The sequence below is a fragment of the Gekko japonicus genome, unplaced genomic scaffold, assembly GCF_001447785.1.
Source record: "Gekko japonicus isolate JY-2015 unplaced genomic scaffold, Gekko_japonicus_V1.1 scaffold734, whole genome shotgun sequence".
Lineage (NCBI taxonomy): Eukaryota > Metazoa > Chordata > Lepidosauria > Squamata > Gekkonidae > Gekko > Gekko japonicus.
In genome coordinates, this window is record NW_015174295.1 from 222,025 (window position 1) to 232,996 (window position 10,972).

At 50.6% G+C, this 10,972-nt stretch overlaps 2 protein-coding genes across 2 annotated transcripts in view; one reads left to right on the forward strand and one right to left on the reverse strand.

Annotated features, from left to right (window-relative positions):
- The window catches only part of MAP2K1 (mitogen-activated protein kinase kinase 1), a 65,520-nt gene extending 62,810 nt beyond the window's left edge, over positions 1 to 2,710 (forward strand). The window contains exons 9-11 of the mRNA XM_015424071.1: positions 609 to 670; positions 947 to 992; positions 1,233 to 2,710. Of these exons, the coding sequence (XP_015279557.1) occupies positions 609 to 670; positions 947 to 992; positions 1,233 to 1,340 (216 nt within the window). The 3' untranslated portion in view covers positions 1,341 to 2,710. The remainder of the gene's footprint in view (positions 1 to 608; positions 671 to 946; positions 993 to 1,232) is intronic.
- A 667-nt stretch (positions 2,711 to 3,377) lies between these two features.
- SNAPC5 (small nuclear RNA activating complex polypeptide 5) overlaps positions 3,378 to 10,972 on the reverse strand; it is an 8,509-nt gene continuing 914 nt past the window's right edge. Inside the window, exons 2-3 of the mRNA XM_015424074.1 lie at positions 4,970 to 5,059; positions 3,378 to 4,304 (exon numbers count right to left, since the gene is read on the reverse strand). Coding sequence (XP_015279560.1) covers positions 4,206 to 4,304; positions 4,970 to 5,059 — 189 coding nt within the window. The 3' untranslated portion in view covers positions 3,378 to 4,205. The remainder of the gene's footprint in view (positions 4,305 to 4,969; positions 5,060 to 10,972) is intronic.

Genomic DNA, 10,972 nt, shown 5'->3' on the forward strand with positions numbered 1-10,972 from the left:
TCCTGAAGCCTTTTTTGTTTTTTTCCGAAAAATTGGAAAAATTGAAAAAAGAAAAGAAAATGATTGTGAAATGTTTTATTTTAACATGATGAATAAAATATTTCAAGACAAGGTGTTCAAATATTTTCCAAATCATTTCTAAAAAATACCTATGGTATCAGATTGATCTACTTTCTGTGCACTGAGGACAAGCAAGTCCTCGGTTACCAACTGAACTCTCCAATGCAAGAACAAGATGCATTTCTTCCTTTAAAAGGTGCTATTGTCACGAGAAAAGAAAAAGGTTTCAGGGTTTTTTTTGCATGTGGGCGGGTATTCTGTTTGTAATAACTGTTTGGATACACTATATTTTTAATATGCTAGTTGTGATAATTTCATGCCAAGTAAAAATGTCCATAGTCATATTTTATGTTCCTAAAGTAACAGAATGACTTTCAATCTAAAAAAGACAAAAGAAGTGCTAATGTAGCAATTTTTTCAGTATTTCCAAAAATTTCCGTTTCCCCCCGGAAAAAAACGGGTTTTTTTCTGAGCTTCAAAATTTCCGGAAATTTTACATCTTTACACTTGCCACACTGATTCAATTTGGTTTCCTGATTTTCCTTCAGCCACCTCCAAAGCTTCCCAGCGGAGTCTTCAGTCCGGAATTCCAGGACTTTGTGAACAACTGGTGAGTCTGGTTCTTGGGGCAGAGGTGGAACCTTCAGAAGCAGCCGACTTCCGAGGGCTCGTTTCGGTGCCTGACTCTGAAAGCATCCAGCACCCCTCGTTCACTTGAACGAGACACGCTCTAGCCGGAAGCTCTCTGGCACGAGCCCCAGGGCAGACAGACAGGTGGGGGAGGAAGGCAGGCCTTGGACTTGCCCGTGCATTCACACAATTATTTCTAGCAGACGCGCACTGACACAGCAGCAGAAACCTGACTCCCTTTTCTCCCCCCTCGTAGCTTGATCAAAAACCCAGCGGAGAGGGCCGATCTCAAACAGCTCATGGTGAGTGGAAATCTGCTCCTTTGGTTAAACGTCTGGAGTTCCCGGAGACGTTTCCTGGCCTTTGGAACACCTGAATGCGTGAAGAGAAACCCTCAGCCCAGGAGGATCCCTTGGGGCTCCTCTGGTAGACAGAAACACTCCCGCCGCCCCTACGACAGACACCGTTTCCTTGCTTGCCTCTGGGTAGGAACTGAGCTTCCCCTTTAATGTTAAGGCCGCTCTTTTTTGTTGTTGTTCCAGGTCCACTCGTTCATCAAGAGATCGGATGCGGAAGAGGTGGACTTTGCGGGCTGGCTGTGTTCCACCATCGGCCTCAACCAGCCGAGCACCCCGACCCACGTGGGCTGAGTCTCAGCCATGGGCACTGCCACCAGGAACCCACCGAGTGCTGTCGTCCCGCACCCTTCATTCCACGCGAGACCCGATGGGGACCCGTCGAAACCAACGGGAGCAACGCTTGGTGAATTTTCCCCCATCCCCGAGCCACCCACGTGTCCAAACGACGCTGTTTTGGTCCTGTCTCTCAGAGCTAACGTGTGTTCTCTCCTCCCCGTCACCTCTCCCTAGCACCCTGGCACCGACGAATGATCTCTCTCTACTGTGCATGTGCCAAATTCTTTTCCACGTCAAACTGTCCCCCGCAGTGGGCCTAATCAACGGCTGTTTGGTTTGATGTCTCTTGTTAACTGCCCAATCATGTGATGCTTTTAAGCTAGCAAGATGCCGATTGGGAGTGGATGTCGGCAGTCTGGGGAGAAATCCCACTGGAGCGCCTGCCTCCGTCCCCCTAGGGTGTTTTGGTCTTGAGCCTTTCGTAACTTGGTTGGTACTTTGCTGGTCTCCTGAGCAAAACAGTTGCCCCCCCCTCCTTCCCGCCCTTCGCTTTGGTTCCTGCTTCTCCCAGCCAGAGGCCTCCGTTTGCTCAAAGTGCTCTCACCGAATGTCAGCAGAACCTTCCCTCCGCACGCTTCTCCCCCAACACCACGTTGGGATCCTCCCTATTTATTTCTTTCTCAGTGTCTTGCTGGGTGTTTCAAGATCGCTTCAGTGACGCGCATCTCTCCTCCCGTTAACGAGCCGCCTTGTATTTTGAGCCTGGGCAGCGGGAGAGCCGGCCTCCGACAGAACCCGAAATTTAAGACGCGTGCGCCCAGAGCATCGCTCCCTCTCGCGCTCCCGCTGAAATTTCCGAGACATGACAATTGTGCATACTTTTGTGTTTGAAAAAACCCTTTTGATCATTTTATTCCTTCAGATGTCGAACATTTCCATCTTACACTAATAAATATATTATGAGGTTGCTTCGGGGAATGGATTTTTTTTGTTTGTTTAAAAATAAAATGAGAACAGAGTCAATGTGAATCGCTGTCGGGGTAGTATTAGGAGACGCCAGGCCTCTGTCTCGAAAGTGTTGTCTCTACACCCCACCCCAGCATGTGCTACAGGTACCATTCCCACAGCAGCACCACAAAAAGAGGTAACGGGTACCTATCGGCTGGCTGTTCAAGTGCCTCAGGAGGGGCCCCACACGTTCGGTTAATTCTCCCCCAACAACCTCCCCCCTGCCCCCAATTCATACATCAATGATCTCAATGAAAGTGCGTTGGGACTTCCATCCCAGGGCAGGTTGGTGGGAGCTGTCCTCAGCACCTCCGAGGGCTCTTTTTGTAGCAGGGGACTCCTTTGCATATTAGGCGACACACCCCTAATGTAGCCAATCCTCCAAGCGCTTACAGTAGCCCCTGTAAGAAGAGCTCTGTAAGCTCTTGGAGGATTGGCTACATTAGTGTTACATCACCCAGGGCTCTTTTTGTAGCGGGAGCTCCTTTGCATATTAGGCCACACATCCCTGACGTAGCCAGCCAATCCTCCAAGAGCTTACAGTAGCCCCTGTAAGAAGAGCTCTGTAAGCTCTTGGAGGATTGGCTACATTAGGGGTGTGTGGCCTAATATGCAAAGGAGTCCCTGCTACAAAAAGAGCCCTGGGACACACCCCTAACGTAGCCAGTCCTCCAAGAGCTTACAGTAGCCCCTGTAAGAAGAGCTTTGTAAGCTCTTGGGAGGATTGGCTACGGTAGGGGTGTGTCGCCTAATATGCAGAGGAGTCCCTGCTACAAAAAGAGCCCTGTAAGGACCGTTCTGGCTCATGAAACAGAGTCGCAGAGCCCCAAACCTGCTCCTCAGCGCCGGCAAGCCGGCCTCTTTCCTCTTCTGCTCTAAGCTCGCGCCTGCCCTTGCTTGTGGCATGGCGGAAAGGGGACACGGACGAGGAAGGAAAACTGACCGGCGAGTGACCCCCCCCCCATGTCACTTAAAGCACAGCTGCGACAGGAGAGAGCAGCGAGGCCAAGCACAAACAGAAAGCCAAAAACCCACCCAGAAGTGCTCACGGGCCTCCCATCCAGTTTCCGACACACACACACACCCCTCCCAAATACCTCACGCGCCTGCTGCGTGCAAGGAGACCAGCCGTGTCCCAGGAAAGACAGAGGGCCCCATTCCAGCAAAGCCTGCGCCGTTCCGTAGCTACGGCCACAGCGAGAAGCCGCAGAGGAGACCGGGAAAGTCTCTTCCCCGATTTGTATCACATATCCTGTGCCCCCGCCCCCCCAGCAGTGAAGAATCCAGGGATTTCAAACACTGCCCATCAAAACACTTAAACGTTCCAAGTGTTATACTACAAGCCACGGGTGGTTAGGATTTAGGGATCTTGTTCTAGACTAGCAGTGGTTCCTGGTGGGGGGGTGGGAGGAGAAGGCACCCGAGGGTCCCAGGCTGATTAGCCCCTTCCCTTGGGGGGTGTACGGGATGCCCCGAAGAGGGTGGAGCGGGTGGACAGCAGAGCATCCAGGCTTTTCCACCTATATTTTGTGTGTGTGTGTGTGTGTGCTTTGTGGTATAATGCCTTCAAGGACAAGGTTGCATTATTGCTTTGTGAGCTGCATGGTGCAATTCCCAGGTGCTACTTGGCTGTAATAGTTGTCATTAAAAAAAAAAAATCATGCTACATTAGAATGTGTTCTCCCAACCACTCCTCCCCACAATTGGATCAGCGTCCCTGGAAAATTTTTGGGATACCCAGCGGCGGCCGCGAGCGTCGTTCTGTTTCTGTAGCACCAAAACCAACGACGACGAGAGAGTCTGCTCGAACGGTGGACGGGGAAGTTCCTGAGCGTGGGATGAAAAGGCAGTCTGTCTGCAGCGCGCCTCCCTTTAGGAGTCTGATATTTCCTCCTCCTCTTCCTCCTCCTCCTCTTCCTCCCCAAGATGCAGCTGCAGTGCAGTCTGATTAATAGCGGCTTCGTTGTCCATCTGTCCAAGAGTAAACAGAAGAGAACTCTGGTTAAGGGAGAAGACGGGATGCTTGCGAGTGGAAGCTTTAATAAATGCATTTCAGGTAACGTCAAGTGTCCGTCTCCAACAGAGGCCAGGCAGGGCCTTCGAACTTGCTCTGATTCTCAAGAATGAGAGGCAACTCGTGGAGGCGCGGTGACGTAAGCGCGGTCGGCGCCTGCGGGACAGAGACCAGTGCAACTCATCACGCAGCCGTGCGCCACGGAGGACCATCCTAGGAGAGCTGAGCCGAAGAGAACAGACCTCCGCCGGAAAAACAGACACTACCGCTTGGTTCCAGCAAGACCCGCCACAGAAAGAAATGGTTAAGGGAGAAGACAGGATGCTTGCGAGTGGAAGCTTTAATAAATGCATTTCAAGTAACGTCAAGTGTCCGTCTCCAACAGAGGCCAGGCAGGGCCTTCGAACTTGCTCTGATTCTCAAGAATGTTACGGATACGCTGGGGCCACCCATTCCACGTGCCCGCCCGACACCGTGGCACGAGAGAAAACAATCCCTCTTTCCACAAAGGAGGAGATAAACGCCGCTGAAACGATGGGACAACGGAGGAAACCTTACACCAGCATTCCCTTGGAATCAGTGGCTGACGTCCGGACGCCGCTTTCCCTCCCAGCAGACTTACGTTTTGATGCTCATCCAACAGAGCCGCTGATGATACCGTCATGGTCCCTTCCCTGGCGCTGATCATCGACTGGAGGGCCAGTTCTTCCACCTAGAAACATTTGGTAATCGTGAGTCTCTAAAGGTTAACGGGCCCTTTGGTTATTCCCCACTTTCCTTCCCGATGGGGGACTTCACAGGTAGCTCACAACGTCATTCTCTGTTTTATCCTCACAACAACCCGGTGAGGTAGGTTAGGGTGGTGGCAGTACATAAATGGCCCAAGGTCACTCGGCAAACTTCCATGACGGAGTAGAGGTTCAAACCTGGACCATCGAGACAATAGAATAACCACCACACCAGCCCTGACCTGGGTAGCTTGATCCTGTCAGATCTCGGAAGCTAAGCAGGGTCGGCCTTGGCTAGTATTTGGAAGGGCGACATCCAAGGTACACTAGGGCTGTAATGCACAGGCAGGCTACGGCAAACTATCTCTTGCCTTAAAAACAGGTCCAGCTCGCCACCTAGTGGTGCATAACACTAAAACAGTTCTGGCTGCCAGACAATCTTAGAAGTAGAAGAGATTGGATTTATACTCCACCCTTCACTCGGAGTCTCAGAGCTGCTTACAATCTCATTTCCCCTCCCCTCCGCACAACAGACACCCTGTGAGGTAGGTGGGGCTGAGAGAGCTCTTTCGAGGACTGCTCTTGAGAGAACAGCTCTGAGAGAACTTGTGACTGACCCAAGGCCACCCAGCAGCTGCGTGTGGAGGAGTGAGGAATCAAATCTGGTTCTTCCAGATCAGAGTCTGCACTGCTAACCACTACACCAAACTGGCCCTTAGGATCTCCTGGCTATTCTTCACACAATGCCATACGCTAATTAATTAATTAATTACCACCATACCATACTACCTTAGGCGGCACGCCGTCTGTTGGCCCTGTAACCAATGCTCCCTCTAAGCTGTGGAGTCTTGTGAGCAAAAATTCTGCTTTGTGAGCTACCTGCAGCATTAAAGTTGTAAGCGAGCGATTTGGCTACTGCATAAATTAATTTGCTCTGGAGCCCTCCTCCCTGAGCGAAGGCAAAAATGTGTGAGCTGGAGGCTAAAAATCGTGAGCTAGCTCACACTAACTCAGCTTAGAGGGAACATTGCCTGTAACATGATTGTTTTTTCAAAAGCAAAAGAATTAGGGCGAAGTGGCGTTCGGGCCACACTATCGCTCGAAAGCAACAAGTTCTCTTTTTCTAGGTAAGTACTGAAAATCAGGAAACATTCAAGGAGCACGACGTCAGTAGCAAAAAAATCATCACAAACTCGAAAAGCAGGCAAGTCTGCCCGAATTCTGCCCAATAAAGCTTCATTAGGTAGAGGGCATTCACTGTTTTCGGTAGCTGTGCTAACAGCAGCTTGGAAAAATTTCCAGCGCCTGAAGTGAGAACAAGAATAATTCTCTTTCTGTTAGAATAGGTAGAAGTTCAAGTCAAAGATTCTGAACAGCAACTTACTGGCAGAAGGAAGCCAGGTAGCTTACAGAGGAAAACCAAAACACTCCTTCAAAGAACCATTTAAGTGAAGCAAAAAACCACAAGGGAATTTCCCCTCTGCAAGCCAAACTGTGCACCGGGTGCTAAAATAATCAGCACATAAAGGGGCTAGAAACGTGTTCTTTTTTTTTTTCCATTTTAAAAGAAATCTGCCCAGACAAGAATGCTAAATCCTGCAAGCAAATACTAACCCCACGCTTCCAGAGACGGACTTAACAATCACAGAAGTTGCGCTTGGACTAGGCGGCAGGGGCGCCGAACAATGGCCCGGCCAACATCCGAATAGCACCCAACCAGTCTGCACAAGCCACACTAAGCTTTCGTTCTAATCCCTTCCGGAAAGCGCATTCCGTGCCTATTTATAAGGCTGCCCCTTTGTGTGCGCGTCTGGCTCGATCGCTCCTTCATGCCGCAGTCTTAACACCCCGCGGACAGCTGGGCTAATGCCTGCGAAAACCCCGTGTGGCATCTCGACAAACCCTGCAAACGACAGCTTTGGTGCGAAGCAGTGCGAGCCCTTTTATGGCCACAATAAGATTCCAGGAAGGCCCTTCTGTTTTTCCACGGGTATGCGTGTGCGCTTGGGTCTTCCTAACGTCTCAGAGAAGGGGTTGTCCCCCAGTGGTAGGAAGTCCACCACCACCACCCCTTTTTCGTAAATCTCTGCTCCAAGTTCCCCTGGTCTTTCTGTCAACAGTAGAGCTCTCGAATTCTGACACCTTCTAGTGTGACCAGGATGAATCTCAGTGCAGCTGCTCCTCTTCTTCAGAGGGCGGCTGTGTCGGTCTGTGGCAGAAAAGCTGGATTCAAGTCTGGTAGCACCTTAAAGGTAAAGGTTTCCCTCGCTCCAAAGCCAGTCGAATCCGACTCTAGGGGGCGGTGCTTATCTCCGTTTCCAACCTGAAGAGCCAGCGCTTTCCGGAGACGGTTCCGGGGTCGTGTGGCCGGCATGACTAAACGCCAAGGCGCACGGAACGCTGTTAACCTTCCTATTTACCTACTTGCGGTTTCTTGCTTTCGAACTGCTCGACTGGCAGGAGCTGGGGCCAGAGACGGGCGCTCCCTCTGTCACGCGGCACTCGGGTCTCGAAACTGTCAAGCGACAGACCTTCCGGTTTGCAGCTCGGCGTCTTAACCTCTGAGCCACCGCAACTCCCTGGTAGCACCTTAGAGACCTACAACATTTTTTGGGGTAGGAGCAGGCCCATAGCCAGAAAATTTTGTCTGATTGGGCAGGGGCTAGGGAGCGGGGAACTTAATTAGATTACTAATTAGATTAGATTAGTTCCCTTCCCAGCTTCCCTGACACTTCTGGTCAGTTTCACTCCCCTTCCATCAGCTGTTTGGTTTAACAACTGATCAGAGGGGAGTGAAATTGACCAGAAGGCAGGTCCCTTTCCGCTTCTGGTCAGTTTCATTCCAGCAGATCAGCTGTTAAACCTAACAGCTGGTGGGGGGAGGGCTTCAAATCGACCAGAATTTCAGGGCAGCTTCCCTGTAAGAGCAGGTGAGGCCGCAGAAGGGCACGGGTAAGGAGCGTGGCACAGCAGGAGGGGGGTGGTCTGGGATCGTTCTGGGGTGGGGCAAGGCTCATCCCTGGTAGGGCTCTGCCACTGCCCCCAAATACCCAATACCCCACTAGGGCTAGGGGCCTGGGTATGAGCTTTCAAGAATCAAAGCTCCCATCAGATAGGTATCTGACCAAGAAGAAGAAGAGAAGAGGGTTTCAGAGCGGCTTACGATCTCCTTTCCCTCCCCCTCCCCAAAACAGACATCCTGTGAGTTAGGCGGGGCTGAGAGAGCTCTCTCTCGAAGACTGCTCTTGAGAGAACAGCTCTGAGAGAACTCGTGAGTGACCCAAGGTCACCCCGGAAGCTGCATGTGGAGGAGGAGTGGGGAATCAAACTCGGCTCTCTCAGATTAGAGTCCCTGCTCTTCACCACTACACCAAACTGGCTGTACCAAACTAAGGGAACTCTGGCTCTCAAAACCTTACACGTTGGTTTGAGGACAGCAACAGCTTCCATCATGGCTGGCACCCTTCCTGGACCCCTATCGCTTGAAGGGCCTACCCCCCCCCCGTTCCCATAAGGCACCCACAGGCCAGAAACAGGAGGGAACCATAAATTTTGCCACTTGATTTAATTAATGGATTATATGTTTTGATGGTGGTTTTATTGTTTTTAAATGTGTACAATCGCCTAGAGCCCCACAATCGTGGGGATTAGGCGAGTCAAAAAAATAATAATAATGCAATAAAATACATAAATAAATACCCCAAGAATCTAGTTGGTCCCTGAGATGCTACTGGGCTGGGATTTGTTTTTCTTGTCCAATTCATGGCACGTGCTGCTCACGGCTTTCCAATAAAGCTATCTTTGAATACTGAGAATTCAGTGCCATTTTGGGAGCTGCCTTGAGGATCCCACTGGGAACTGAAGAAATGGAACAAAGGTAAAGGTTTCCTTTGCTCGAAAGCCAATCGAATCCGACCCGAGGGGGCGGTGCTCATCTTCGTTTCCAAGCCGAAGAACCAGCACTGTCCGAAGACGTTTCCATGGTCACGTGGCCGGCATGACTAGATGCACGGAACGCTGTTACCTTCCCACCAAAGTGGTACCTATTTATCTACTTGCAATTTCTTGCTTTTGAACTGCTAGGTTGGAATAGCAAGCTAGAAAGAGAGATGGGTGCATGTGTTGGGGGGGGGGACTGGGAACAAACGGAATGATTGTCCAGCCTGGAGGAAATGTTTGCAGCCTCAGTCCATATAACAGAAGTGCACCAGTCCATGCGTAGAGAGACAGAACACCTGAGCTAAAATGAGCAGAAGGTTTTGCAGAATCAGGAAACTCGCAGCGGTTTAGAGAGAACAATACTGACGGAGCACGTGGGGAAGAAAAACAGCCGAGAAACCATTTGCCTCTTATTTCCATAGCTTCTTATTTACCTCTTATTTCCATAGGCATAAGAAACGCCTTCCTAGATCAGACCAAAGGCAATCAACACTGATATCCCGTTTCAGAAAATCCAAAAGGATTTCTTTATTCATTTATACCCTGCCTTTCTCCTTAGTGGAGAATCCAAGCCGTTCACACTATTTTTCTCTCTATTTTATCCTCATAACAATCGTGCGAGTAGGACAGTCCAAGCCATGACTGGCCCAAGGTCACCCAGCAAGCTTCCATGTCAGAGTGGGGATTCTAACCTGGGTCTCTCTGATCCACGGTATTTTATTTATTAAGATTTATACCCCACCCTCCCCGCAGAGCGGGCTCAGGGCGGCTTACACGGGGCAAAGCCCATATAAAACAGATAAAAGCAATAAAACATTAATGACAATTAATAAAAATTATACTCAATTTAACAAGATGGTCTCCAGGGTGATGTTATCCTATAGCTCAACCAGGTAAATCCAGTGGCCACGCAGAATTGTGGCAGATCTTCTTGGGCCATCCTTAACCCCAATGTTGTCCACCTCATTGGTGGCGGTGGTAGTGGTGGCCTCTATGTGAAAGCCTGGCGGAAGAGCTCCGTCTTACAGGCCCTGCGGAACTGCATAAGGTAACAGCTACACCACAGCTACACCTGACCTAGGATCTAGTGGTATTCAGATGACCTGGCTTAGATGACCCAGGAAGGCAATGGAGTAGGCAGACTCAAGACGTTCCAGCAATGGCTGTTAACTAGAGACTGAGACTGTGATCACACACACTATACAATCCACTTTCCAACAGGATTTTACTGTGTGGACTGGCAACATCCAGTTGGAAAGTGGATTGATTCAGCCCAAGGCAGTCTCATGGGGAGGGGCTGTGGCTCAGTGGAAGAGCCTCTCCTTGGCATGCAGAAAGCCCCATGTTCAATCCCCGGCATGTCCAGTTAAAAAAGGACCAGGCAGGAGGTGATGGGAAAGACCTTAGAGAGTAGCTGCCAGTTTGAGTAGACAACACTGACCTTGATGGACCGAGGGTCTGATTCGGTATAAGGCAGCTTCATGTATGGTTGGGGAGGGGCTGTGGCTCAGTGGCAGAGCCTCTGCTTGACACACAGAAGGTCCCAGGTTCAATCCCCGGCATCTCCAGTTAAAAGGACTAGGGGAAGTATGTGATATGAAAGATCTCTGACCTGAGACCCTGGAGAGCTGTGAAGAGGGCCTGTGGCTCAGTGGCCGAGCCTCTGCTTGGCATGCAGAAGGTCCCAGGTTCAATCCCCGGCCTCTCCCGTTAAAAGGACCAGGCGGCAGGTGATGTGACTGTGGCTCAGTGGCAGAGCCTCTGCTCGGCATGCAGAAGGTCCCAGGTTCAGTCCCTGGCATCTCCAGTTAGAAAAAGACCAGGCAGGAGGTGATGTGAAAGACCTCTGCCTGAGACCCTGGAGAGCTGTAAAGAGGGCCTGTGGCTCAGTGGCAGAGCCTCTGCTTGGCATGCAGAAAGTCCCAGATTCAGTCCTCAGCATCTCCAGTTAAAAAGGA